The sequence below is a fragment of the Brienomyrus brachyistius genome, chromosome 2 (assembly GCF_023856365.1).
Source record: "Brienomyrus brachyistius isolate T26 chromosome 2, BBRACH_0.4, whole genome shotgun sequence".
Taxonomy (NCBI): domain Eukaryota; kingdom Metazoa; phylum Chordata; class Actinopteri; order Osteoglossiformes; family Mormyridae; genus Brienomyrus; species Brienomyrus brachyistius.
The window spans coordinates 39,723,817-39,737,857 of NC_064534.1; the positions used below are offsets into that span (position 1 = coordinate 39,723,817).

At 39.5% G+C, this 14,041-nt stretch overlaps 1 protein-coding gene and 1 long non-coding RNA gene across 6 annotated transcripts in view; both read left to right on the forward strand.

Annotated features, from left to right (window-relative positions):
* The window catches only part of LOC125712168 (uncharacterized), a 95,507-nt gene that overhangs the window by 79,251 nt on the left and 2,215 nt on the right, over positions 1–14,041 (forward strand). The window contains exons 1-4 of one of the 5 annotated variants that reach the window (XM_048981920.1): positions 10,286–10,392; positions 11,178–11,234; positions 11,595–13,596; positions 13,692–13,760. The exons of 2 other annotated variants lie outside the window; for them this stretch is intronic. In XM_048981920.1, coding sequence (XP_048837877.1) covers positions 10,309–10,392; positions 11,178–11,234; positions 11,595–13,596; positions 13,692–13,760 — 2,212 coding nt within the window. In that variant the 5' untranslated portion in view covers positions 10,286–10,308. Of the gene's footprint in view, positions 1–10,285; positions 10,393–11,177; positions 11,235–11,594; positions 13,597–13,691; positions 13,761–14,041 lie in introns of those variants that run through there. 2 more of the 5 variants (XM_048981957.1, XM_048981966.1) reach the window with 2 other exon arrangements.
* LOC125712263 (uncharacterized) lies at positions 1,112–5,514 on the forward strand. The gene is made up of 5 exons (XR_007383227.1): positions 1,112–1,789; positions 3,361–3,472; positions 3,896–4,058; positions 4,176–4,368; positions 5,439–5,514. It is a non-coding gene; the product is annotated as an uncharacterized LOC125712263 (long non-coding RNA).

Here is a 14,041-nt window from a genome sequence, read left to right on the forward strand (position 1 = left end):
CAACGACGAGGTCGCCCTCATCCGCTGGCGTTTCAAGTCTTCCTACAAAGTGCCGCCGGGAAAGACTAACATATTCATAGCGTGTCAAACTACCGCGTGGGGTCGGTTGACGCTTTACAAAGAACTGGAAAGATTGGGGCGGAGGGTGCTGTATCACGACACCGACAGCATCGTGTACATAAGCAGGCCTGGTGAATATGACCCGACCTTAGGCAATTACCTGGGCGAGCTGACGTCCGAATTAGCCCCCGACGAATACATTGCTTCGTGGGGTGCGCTGGGACCAAAAAGTTACTGTTACCGACTCAACAACGGGAAAACACAAATGAAATGTAAGGGTATAACTCTAAATTACGAAACCTGTCAAAAGGTAAACTTTGACAGTATGATCGGATTGATTGAAAACTACATCGGAGGTTGTAGGAATAACCCCGCTATAATGACGCAGTACAACAAAATCGAACGCGACATGAAAAGCTTTCGCCTGTTTAATAGGCCTCTAGATAAAAAGGTCAGGGTCGTCTACGACAAACGCAGATTGCTGGCTAGCGGGGAAACTCTGCCTTTCGGTTACTGAAATGTAAAACTAGCAGCATCGCAAAAGGGCTTTTAAAGTTTTTTCTAAAAATCAAAGATGTTCATTTGTTTTAAAATGAAAAAAGTTTTTTTCAAAGATGTTTTTTAAAATCAAAGTAAGATGTACAAATGTTTTAAACTGAGAAATGTTCCTAGTAAGATGTTTTTAAAAATGAAAAGTTTTTTTCAAAGATGTTTTTTAAAATCAAAGTAAGATGTACAAATGTTTTAAACTGAGAAATGTTCCTAGTAAGATGTTTTTAAAAATGAAAAGTTTTTTACAAAGATGTTTTCTAAAAATCAAAGATGTTCATTTGTTTTAAAATGATCATAGTATGATGTTTTTAAAATGTTCATAGTAAGATGTTTTTAAAAATGAAAGATGTTTTAAGATGTTTTTAAAATGTTCCTAGTAAGATGTTTTTTATTTTCAAACTTGTGTACTGAAATGTTTTGTACATTTATCACAAGAGTTTTTATTAAAAACTTACACATGCACTCTGTGTCTGTGAAAGCTGACACCCCTCCAGCAGTGGTTTGCACGTGTGTGTGTGTGTGTGTGTGTGTGTGTGTGTGCGTTGGTATTCCTATCTTTATGGGGACATTGATCTGTATACACAGTCACCTTATGGGGACCAAAAACGTTATGGGGACAAAAATCTAGGTCCCCATAAGGGAAACCATTAAAACATATTGGGGAGACTGTATATATGTGCCTTACAAAGTTTTAGCTTAGGCCCATAACGAACGACCTCATCGGATCACACGGTTCACACGGATTCTCTATGTTGCCACCTGTAGTCAGGAACCGGAACTTTTTGGGGGTGGGGCTTGGCCGAGCCTTACACACATTTTGCAAGCCTAATTTATGCAAATCACGGTACCGCCCACTTAACGGAGGTGTTTGCGTGATTTGCGCATGTGCAATAGCTTTGAGAGGTAAGAGCACCGTAAAGTTTTGTTCTATTAAGCAATTATAATACTTATCTTTCGAGTAAAATAAATAAGATTAAATAAACAATAAATGTAGGTGTGTAAAAAAGTGGCTGCTATGTTAATATTTTCAAAAAATTGTTAAAATGGTGAAACGAGAGCTGCGTTATGGCGAAGTGTAGTTTTATCTGACCATTAATGAGTTTTCAGCACCACGGGAAGTAGAAACATAGACGAAAGGAAGATTCTACTGCTTTTACACGACCAAATACAGTGAAAGGTAAGTTTGTGATTATATTTCTTGTGTTTTAATACGTTATTTATAATTAATACTTATTTATAATATATAACAATGCTAGCTGACTAGCCAGCTGAGTTTACATACACCTTATCAGATTTACTAGTGTGCTAGATTGGTTAAGTTAATAAGACGAAACTAATATATTAAATTGGGTCCTGTAGCTGGCGTGTGAATGCTTAGTGTAATACCCACATATCTAACTAGCTTCATGTAATGTAGTTAGCTGATAGCCATTTTCGGTTTCCCAAAAAAATCGAGCGAAAATTGTCATCGGTGTGAGTGACGGGTTCAGCCTCTTTGGAGGATATTGGTGCACAGTTTCCTGGGCCAAGCACAGTTCCCTAGTTCCTATTATTATTAGTAGTAGTAATAGTAGTAGTAGTACTACTGGTAATCTTTAAAGCGCTTCACGGTGGTTTGATGTATCGATGCTCCTTTTAATCTGATTCTCGAAACACTTCGGCTGAGACGTGATAAGTCTGTAGAACGGTTTATTAGAACAGTCATTAGCATGCACGCATAGTATGTTCTTAAACCGGTATGTAAATTGAGCAGAATAAAGAAGATATGTTCTGCAACCCCTTGCTTACTGCACGTCTGCATCACGCAGTTACTCAGTATAATATAATGTAGACATATGATGGACGCTATACGAGCTCGAATAGAAGATGGACAGTGTATGTACTGGTATAGAAGATCGATGCAATGCGGTTTTAAAAGAAAAATCCTGCAGTTGCCTGTCCTGTGTTATGAACCAGTCAGGTTCATAATTAATGTTGCATCTAAAAAAGAAGGTATAGAATATATATAGAAGGTATATGTTTAAGAAATAAACATATAGTTTATTTCACTTCTATATGTTGGAAAGAGGGTGCAGTGTTTAGTGCTGCTGCCTTGCAGCAAGAAGGTCCTGGGTTCGATTCCGGGTCCGTTCTGTGTGGAGCACGCACGCTCTCCCCATGTTTGCTTGGGTTATCTAGGGGCTCCGGTTTTCTCCCACAGTCCAAAGGCGTGCAGGGTAGGCTGGTTGGTGCGTCTAAATTGGCCCTGTAGTTGTGTGGTGTGTTGGCGCCCACCCAGGGTTGGTCCCCGTCTGTGTCCCCCCTGCGACTCCAGTGCAGATTATGGTAATGGATGGATGGATGGGTATTGGAAAGATAGGGTCTCATCTAACTTTGCGCATGGTAAGAGAGGAGCTGGGTTATACTAGCAGTAAAGGACAGAGTACAGGAAAACGGGGAACATATCTATTCCTCAAGGCGAAGGTGTATATTTACCATTCTGCAAGGTAAACAACCCCATAAGACATTTAGGCTACAGTGACATTTTTTTTAGTACCACACAATATCAGGTTCCCCATTTTGGTTTACAGTTGAGTTTCGTCAGTTATTTAAAGGATTTTCAGAAGTGGTAGCCTGAGAGAGTGATAAATCTTGAAAGTATGCTTTTGATGTATCTGAACATAAGAACTAATAAAAAAATACTATTTAGTTAATAACTTTTCAGTTACGATTCGAGATCTGTCAAACTAATTTTTAATAATTTCCTAGCAGTTTGAAATGCCACCACGAATCAGCCCACTTAAGGATGCCATTCATTACGTTGTTTCAAAGACTGACAAAACATGGAAATTAGATGTGAAGTACATCAATGCAGAGAAAGGTAAGGTGATGTCTGACATGATTTTTCAGTTAATAATTACTTGCATGCAAAACTGAAGCTTTGCACTAGATGCTGATCAGATAATGATTGTATCATTATCTGATCAGCATCTAATGCAAACTTTAGGGTATCATGAGGTACCATCTGTCAAGGTCAGTTTTTGTGTAATTGGCATGAATTATCTGCAAGATTTGGTAATTTATACACATAATAGGTTCATGTATATGACCGATGAGCCCATTTATATACATTTTACACACTCACCAAGGCCAGCGAGTGTTAGGTTGAAATTATAATTGATTCTTTTACAAAACATTAAAAACGGGTTTCCCAGACCTGAACACATGACCAGGGCTAATTGGATAATGGTAGAATGCATAGGTTTTCCTATTTTATTAAAAATGGTTTTGTTGTCTATTACAGGCCGTGGTATATTTGCAAAGGGTTTGATTTGCAAAGGAGATTTTGTTGTTGAATATAGGGGAGAAATGATAAATAATGCGGAATCCCAGAGAAGAAGAAAACTTTACCACCCATCATGTACTGCATTTATGTTTGCGTTCAAGTGGAGAGGGAAAATGTATTGGTAAGACTTCAATTTGCAAATAATACTCCTTATACTAAATTAATAGAAACTCTGATCTTGTGGTGATATATTGTTATATTTTTATTTCCTGTTTTCTCATGTTACCATCTTTTTAAGTATTGATGCCTCTAAAGAAGATGGATCCTTTGGGCGGCTAGTTAATGATGACCACAGGCATCCAAACTGTAGGATGAAAAAAATTGATGTGAATGGAAACCCGCACCTTTGTCTGTTTGCACTAAATGACATTAATGAAGGAGAAGAGATTTCCTATGACTATGGAGGTGACGACTGCCCATGGAGAAAACAAGTATGTCACACAGTGTACAGAATATATTGTAGTGTTGCAGAATGTTTGAGAAAGGCTTATGATTGAATGGAGTATATATTAATCAAATTTATCACTATTTAAATAAAAAAAACTGACGTGGTAAAATAAGAATGAAAATGAACATACATAAAGAAACAAAATCAGTCAAGTAGTATCAGAATTATCTTAGCATCACCTGAAGCTGCAATCCATGATCAACCTCTAAGATAAATGACAATCTTCTAACAGAGGAAGAGGCACTAGAAAATCAAATCAAAGTTGCTAATGTTCTCAGAAGCTGTTAGATAAGATCAGTGTTTAAGAACCCAGTAATAAATATGGCCAATGTTTAGTTCCTTTATTTATGAAAATTTACCTACAATCTGAATAAAGGTAGTGATGTTGATAGTCATATGAAAAATATTTTCAGCCTAGATTACAGCTAATGAAGTAAATGCAAGTCCTAATTATTTAATAAAAATGTTACATTTGGTTGAAAAAACAGCTGCTAATATAAATTTAGAGGAGTCCATTCAGTCCATTTAAAGGCGTAGATGAATGAGCAAAGTACAAAAAATCACCAGCAGGTCCATTGTGTCCAACCAGTCACCTGGTTAAGTATCAAATACTTAGTTTTGTATTATGTATTTGGAATAGTGAAATCTCAATTTTTTTTATTTGTCATTATAAATGTGGGGGCGGCATGGTGGTGCAGTGGTTAGCACTGTTGCCTCACACCTCTGGTACCTGGGTTCGAATCTCCGCCTGGGTCACATGTGTGTGGAGTTTGCATGTTCTCCCCATGTCGTCGTGGGGTTTCCTCCGGGTACTCCGGTTTCCCCCCACAGTCCAAAAACATGCTGAGGCTAATTGGAGTTGCAAAATTGCCCATAGGTGTGTATGTGTGAGTGAATGGTGTGAGTGTGCCCTGCGATGGGCTGGCCCCCCATCCTGGGTTGTTCCCTGCCTCGTGCCCATTGCTTCCGGGATAGGCTCCGGATCCCCCGCGACCCAATAGGATAAGCGGTTTGGAAAATGGATGGATGGATGGATTATAAATGTGTTTTCAGGCGACCAGCATTACAGCTAATGCCATGGGGCCGGACGACTCTCAACCTTCCCTCTTGTCAAAGACTCCGATATATGTCCATCGCTTCAGATTGAATTCTAGTGTCTCTTTTTATGTTTCTCTACTTTAGGGGTGAGATTTTAGCTTTCACTGGGATCGTTATCTTTGGTAATAAGTACTGTATTCTAGGCACTCACGACGTCCCCACAACACACCTGCAGTTGGTGTGTGACTACAAAATGTTTGTGATAAATTGGGCAGAACTGGTCCCCATAAGGAACAGTAACACTGTGTGTGGAATGTCCCCACAAAGCATATTTCATTCAAGATGTGTGAACACTGACAGAGCTGGACTGGGCAGGAAAAGATATTTTACAGTGAATTTGATTTTTTCTTTCCTCTGATGATTGTCGGCATGCATCTCATCTTTTCTTGTAGATTTTGTCTTTTGCTAATGCCATGGGGCCGGACGACTCTCAACCTTCCCTCTTGTCAAAGACTCCGATATATGATGCTACTGGACCAAACAACACACCTCAACAGGTACATTCATGTCCATCGCTTCAGATTGAATTCTAGTGTCTCTTTTTATGTTTCTCTACTTTAGGGGTTAGCTTTTAGCTTTCACTGGGATCGTTATCTTTGGTAATAAGTACTGTATTCTAGGCACTCACGACGTCCCCACAACACACCTGCAGTTGGTGTGTGACTACAAAATGTTTGTGATAAATTGGGCAGAACTGGTCCCCATAAGGAACAGTAACACTGTGTGTGGAATGTCCCCACAAAGCATATTTCATTCAAGATGTGTGAACACTGACAGAGCTGGACTGGGCAGGAAAAGATATTTTACAGTGAATTTGATTTTTTCTTTCCTCTGATGATTGTCGGCATGCATCTCATCTTTTCTTGTAGATTTTGTCTTTTGCTAATGCCATGGGGCCGGACGACTCTCGACCTTCCCTCCTCTCAAAGACTCCGATATATGATGCTACTGGACCAAACAACACACCTCAACAGGTACATTCATGTCCATCGCTTCAGATTGAATTCTAGTGTCTCTTTTTATGTTTCTCTACTTTAGGGGTGAGATTTTAGCTTTCACTGGGATCGTTATCTTTGGTAATAAGTACTGTATTCTAGGCACTCACGACGTCCCCACAACACACCTGCAGTTGGTGTGTGACTACAAAATGTTTGTGATAAATTGGGCAGAACTGGTCCCCATAAGGAACAGTAACACTGTGTGTGGAATGTCCCCACAAAGCATATTTCATTCAAGATGTGTGAACACTGACAGAGCTGGACTGGGCAGGAAAAGATATTTTACAGTGAATTTGATTTTTTCTTTCCTCTGATGATTGTCGGCATGCATCTCATCTTTTCTTGTAGATTTTGTCTTTTGCTAATGCCATGGGGCCGGACGACTCTCGACCTTCCCTCCTCTCAAAGACTCCGATATATGATGCTACTGGACCAAACAACACACCTCAACAGGTACATTCATGTCCATCGCTTCAGATTGAATTCTAGTGTCTCTTTTTATGTTTCTCTACTTTAGGGGTTAGCTTTTAGCTTTCACTGGGATCGTTATCTTTGGTAATAAGTACTGTATTCTAGGCACTCACGACGTCCCCACAACACACCTGCAGTTGGTGTGTGACTACAAAATGTTTGTGATAAATTGGGCAGAACTGGTCCCCATAAGGAACAGTAACACTGTGTGTGGAATGTCCCCACAAAGCATATTTCATTCAAGATGTGTGAACACTGACAGAGCTGGACTGGGCAGGAAAAGATATTTTACAGTGAATTTGATTTTTTCTTTCCTCTGATGATTGTCGGCATGCATCTCATCTTTTCTTGTAGATTTTGTCTTTTGCTAATGCCATGGGGCCGGACGACTCTCGACCTTCCCTCCTCTCAAAGACTCCGATATATGATGCTACTGGACCAAACAACACACCTCAACAGGTACATTCATGTCCATCGCTTCAGATTGAATTCTAGTGTCTCTTTTTATGTTTCTCTACTTTAGGGGTGAGATTTTAGCTTTCACTGGGATCGTTATCTTTGGTAATAAGTACTGTATTCTAGGCACTCACGACGTCCCCACAACACACCTGCAGTTGGTGTGTGACTACAAAATGTTTGTGATAAATTGGGCAGAACTGGTCCCCATAAGGAACAGTAACACTGTGTGTGGAATGTCCCCACAAAGCATATTTCATTCAAGATGTGTGAACACTGACAGAGCTGGACTGGGCAGGAAAAGATATTTTACAGTGAATTTGATTTTTTCTTTCCTCTGATGATTGTCGGCATGCATCTCATCTTTTCTTGTAGATTTTGTCTTTTGCTAATGCCATGGGGCCGGACGACTCTCGACCTTCCCTCCTCTCAAAGACTCCGATATATGATGCTACTGGACCAAACAACACACCTCAACAGGTACATTCATGTCCATCGCTTCAGATTGAATTCTAGTGTCTCTTTTTATGTTTCTCTACTTTAGGGGTGAGATTTTAGCTTTCACTGGGATCGTTATCTTTGGTAATAAGTACTGTATTCTAGGCACTCACGACGTCCCCACAACACACCTGCAGTTGGTGTGTGACTACAAAATGTTTGTGATAAATTGGGCAGAACTGGTCCCCATAAGGAACAGTAACACTGTGTGTGGAATGTCCCCACAAAGCATATTTCATTCAAGATGTGTGAACACTGACAGAGCTGGACTGGGCAGGAAAAGATATTTTACAGTGAATTTGATTTTTTCTTTCCTCTGATGATTGTCGGCATGCATCTCATCTTTTCTTGTAGATTTTGTCTTTTGCTAATGCCATGGGGCCGGACGACTCTCGACCTTCCCTCCTCTCAAAGACTCCGATATATGATGCTACTGGACCAAACAACACACCTCAACAGGTACATTCATGTCCATCGCTTCAGATTGAATTCTAGTGTCTCTTTTTATGTTTCTCTACTTTAGGGGTGAGATTTTAGCTTTCACTGGGATCGTTATCTTTGGTAATAAGTACTGTATTCTAGGCACTCACGACGTCCCCACAACACACCTGCAGTTGGTGTGTGACTACAAAATGTTTGTGATAAATTGGGCAGAACTGGTCCCCATAAGGAACAGTAACACTGTGTGTGGAATGTCCCCACAAAGCATATTTCATTCAAGATGTGTGAACACTGACAGAGCTGGACTGGGCAGGAAAAGATATTTTACAGTGAATTTGATTTTTTCTTTCCTCTGATGATTGTCGGCATGCATCTCATCTTTTCTTGTAGATTTTGTCTTTTGCTAATGCCATGGGGCCGGACGACTCTCGACCTTCCCTCCTCTCAAAGACTCCGATATATGATGCTACTGGACCAAACAACACACCTCAACAGGTACATTCATGTCCATCGCTTCAGATTGAATTCTAGTGTCTCTTTTTATGTTTCTCTACTTTAGGGGTGAGATTTTAGCTTTCACTGGGATCGTTATCTTTGGTAATAAGTACTGTATTCTAGGCACTCACGACGTCCCCACAACACACCTGCAGTTGGTGTGTGACTACAAAATGTTTGTGATAAATTGGGCAGAACTGGTCCCCATAAGGAACAGTAACACTGTGTGTGGAATGTCCCCACAAAGCATATTTCATTCAAGATGTGTGAACACTGACAGAGCTGGACTGGGCAGGAAAAGATATTTTACAGTGAATTTGATTTTTTCTTTCCTCTGATGATTGTCGGCATGCATCTCATCTTTTCTTGTAGATTTTGTCTTTTGCTAATGCCATGGGGCCGGACGACTCTCGACCTTCCCTCCTCTCAAAGACTCCGATATATGATGCTACTGGACCAAACAACACACCTCAACAGGTACATTCATGTCCATCGCTTCAGATTGAATTCTAGTGTCTCTTTTTATGTTTCTCTACTTTAGGGGTTAGCTTTTAGCTTTCACTGGGATCGTTATCTTTGGTAATAAGTACTGTATTCTAGGCACTCACGACGTCCCCACAACACACCTGCAGTTGGTGTGTGACTACAAAATGTTTGTGATAAATTGGGCAGAACTGGTCCCCATAAGGAACAGTAACACTGTGTGTGGAATGTCCCCACAAAGCATATTTCATTCAAGATGTGTGAACACTGACAGAGCTGGACTGGGCAGGAAAAGATATTTTACAGTGAATTTGATTTTTTCTTTCCTCTGATGATTGTCGGCATGCATCTCATCTTTTCTTGTAGATTTTGTCTTTTGCTAATGCCATGGGGCCGGACGACTCTCGACCTTCCCTCCTCTCAAAGACTCCGATATATGATGCTACTGGACCAAACAACACACCTCAACAGGTACATTCATGTCCATCGCTTCAGATTGAATTCTAGTGTCTCTTTTTATGTTTCTCTACTTTAGGGGTGAGATTTTAGCTTTCACTGGGATCGTTATCTTTGGTAATAAGTACTGTATTCTAGGCACTCACGACGTCCCCACAACACACCTGCAGTTGGTGTGTGACTACAAAATGTTTGTGATAAATTGGGCAGAACTGGTCCCCATAAGGAACAGTAACACTGTGTGTGGAATGTCCCCACAAAGCGTCTTTCATTCAAGATGTGTGAACACTGACAGAGCTGGACTGGGCAGAAAAAGATATTTTACAATGAATTTGATTTTTTCTTTCCTCTGATGATTGTCGGCATGCATCTCATCTTTTCTTGTAGATTTTGTCTGTACACGCAGTCTGTCTGTCTGCATGTTATGGAATATTTACTTGAAATTGACAATTTGTTTTCAGTGTTTTCATTATCTGAATTTGTCATTATAAATGTGTTTTCAGACGACCAGCATTACAGCTAATGCCATGGGGTCGGACGACTCTCGACCTTCCCTCCTCTCAAAGACTCCGATATATGATGCTACTGAACCAAACAACACACCTCAACAGGTACATTCATGTCCATCGCTTCAGATTGAATTCTAGTGTCTCTTTTTATGTTTCTCTACTTTAGGGGTTAGCTTTCAGCTTTCACTGGGATCATTATCTTTGGTAATAAGTACTGTATTCTAGGCACTCACGACGTCCCCACAACACACCTGCAGTTGGTGTGTGACTACAAAATGTTTGTGATAAATTGGGCAGAACTGGTCCCCATAAGGAACAGTAACACTGTGTGTGGAATGTCCCCAGAAAGCATATGATGCATTAAACATACAGTATATGGAGAAAAGTTTTTTTTTTTGTCAACACTTGAAAATCACACTAATATATGGTTCTTTCTTAAACAAAGTTGGAAGCATACAATTCTCTAGGGGCTCTGTATTGTGCTATCTTGTTTTGAAAAATGTTCTTTTTGCACAGTACTTTTTGATAAATCTCTAACGTTAGTCTTTCACAAAGTGGTTAAACATGACCCATCTTTGTCAGCCTTTTTTGTGTGTTTTGCAGGCAACAAATTCAAAGTTTGTTTATATTTATATAATGCAATCAAGTTGGTCAGCCAACATATTTTGGCCATAACAATTCTCAGTTCAATTTTCTTAATTGCATATTTTAAATTGCATTTTAGAAAAGTTTCTTTTTCCAGACTTTTCTTTATTTTTAATTTCACTAATTATAGTGCCAAAGACTGTGTTCCCAGATGACTTTTTTTCCCCACAGATTCCTAGAGGATACTTTGTAATTGAAACTACTATTTCAAATATTGTTTATATGGTTGCTTGTATTTACAGATTGCCAATGAAGATGAGGTTTTTGTACCAAGACTCAGACGGACTAAAAGTATTGAAGTAAGTTCTCTTTCCAAAAAAAAAATGTTTACTAAACTGGGACTTTGTTTCAGTCAACAGTTATTTTCAGTATCAATTATTCATTGGATTATATTCTTAATTGATAAATTATTTGGTCTATAAAATACCAGAGAGAAGTGAAAAATGTGCATCACTTTTTCTTTGAACCTAAGATGTCATCAGATGTCTTTGTTAAATCAGCTGTCCAAAATCCAAAATAATATGGTGAAAAGAAACGTTATCACACTTACAAAACCTGCAAAAATTAAACTGAATCAATGATTAATTTATTATCAAAATAGCTGAATTCATTTCTCACAATTTACTGATCGAATAATTATTACTTTGTTGTATTTTTAGATGAAAGACGCTGTTCCTGACAATTCTGATGAACTTTATGATTCCACATCAGGGAGTAATGATGATTATATTCCAGATACCACTTGTGAAAGTGACAGTGGAAGTGAATACAGCTTTAAACAAAACCTAAGGACCAAGAATCAGTCTTTTGATTTGCTTGATGTCTCTGGTTCAGTGAGTTCCCAAGTCTGTGACTCGACAACCCCAGACAAAATGACTTATGATGACCACAACCTTGCATCTGAAGTCACTGGAGCAGAAGAAGAAGAACCCTCTTCAAGTCAGAATGTAAATGACATCATGGTTGTTAAGGCATTAAAAAAAAGAGGAGGGAATAGAATTTACAACAAGAAACACTATTGCTTGTATTGCTCTAAACCATATTCTAAGATCGCAAGGCATCTAGAAGGTGCACATGAAAATAAACCTGATGTAGCTAAAGCTCTAAGCTTTCCAAAGGGTTCCGAGGAGAGGAAAAAACAGCTAGATTATATTCGTAACAGAGGAAATTATGCTCACAATGCTGCTGTAATGGAGTCAGGAAAGGGGGAACTAGTGCCATTTAGGCGACCTCATAAAGAAGTGCAGGGAAAGGAATTCATGCACTGTGCATATTGTCAAGGTCTTTTTACAAGAAAGGTTCTTTGGCGGCATATGCATAATTGTAAACTTAAACCCGGATCAGTCACCTCCAAACCAGGAAAGAACCATGTTCAGTCCATGTGTACATACACAGGGCCTGTGCCTTCACACGTAAGTAAACAACTGTGGGGAGTAATCGGTGCCATGAATCCTGACCCAGTCACAGATATAATCAAAAATGACCAAGTCATTATTGCTCTTGGACAGCACTTGTTAAACAAAGGTGGACCATCACGCAAGAATCAACAGTATGTTCGAGAGAAGATGAGAGAAATCGGAAGGCTGATTTACAATGCCAGCAAAGTGACCACCTTAAAAAAATTGGAAGATTTCATAAATCCAAAGAACTACATGGACACTGTCAAAGCTGTCAAGTTTACATGTGGGTATGACAGTGAAACAAACAAGTTCTTAATTCCATCACTGGCAAACAAACTTGGAAATGCCTTGGTTAAAGTAAGTAAACTTTTAAAAGCTCAGGGTTTAATCTCAAACAACAAAGAGCTTGTTGAGAATGCCAGTAAGTTTCTAGATGTCCATCAGCAAAAGTGGAATGAGATGATCTCAGCTACTGCATTGAGGAACATCAGTGAAGCAAAGTGGAATGTGCCCACTCTCATGCCCTTTACTGAAGATGTCCAAAAAATGCATGCATATCTCAATGAAATGCAGGATAACTGGTACAAATCGCTCTATGAAAATCCCTCTGTAAAAGCCTGGATTGAGCTTACAAAGGTGTGTATGACCCAGATCATTCTCTTTAACCGGCGCAGGGAAGGAGAGGTGGCAAGCATGCCCTTATCTGCATTTTTATCGAGAGACACCTCTGATCCACATCAGGATGTGGACTGGGCTCTGTCTGAAGTGGAAAGAAAACTTTACAGACACTTTACACGGATTGTCACCAGGGGGAAACGTGGTCGCCCAGTTCCAATTCTATTGACTCCAAAAATGCTGTGTGCATTAGAACTCCTTGCTAAGCAGAGAGGGGCCTGTGGGGTACTAAAGGACAATCAGTATATGTTTGCGAGACCAGAAGCTATGACACATTTCCGAGGTTCTGATTGCATCCGTGGATTTGCCAAGGTGTGTGGTGCAAAATGTCCTGAATCACTGACATCTACCAGACTGCGAAAGCATGCTGCAACCCTTTCAACTGTGCTGAACATGACAGACACAGAGATGGACCAGCTGGCCACCTTTCTTGGACATGACATTAGAATCCATCGTGAGTTCTATAGACTCCCTGAGAAGACCCTGCAACTTGCAAAGATCAGCAAAGTTCTAATGGCACTCGAGCAGGGAAGATTAGCTGAGTTTCATGGCAAGAACTTGGATGAAATTCAGATAGATCCAGATGGTATGTTATTTGACTTTTTTGTTTATTTTTCTGCTTGCTATCTATTCTTTTTGTTTAATCACATTGTTAAGCTGTACTTCGTATGACTTCCACAGAAAAAGTTCTGGACAGTGATGAGGAAGACTTCCAGGAGAAATGTCAGGCAGATTCATCAATTATAGATGGTATGTTTTGTCACTAGTTTAAGTCAGTAAATAAGTTTATTAGAGTATTGCTTTAATTGAATTTGTTATTTAGCTAACTAATGCCAGGGGCATATGGACGTATTAATTGGGACTTGAAAGCTACAATTATAAAAAAAATAATAATAATCAAACATAACATCACGAATTGGCCCTTGTCAAACTCACTCTAATCATTGAACTTGCCCATTTTTTTCCTACTTCTGACACATCAACTTTGAGGACAAAATGTTCTCTTGCTGCCTAATAAATCCCATCCACTA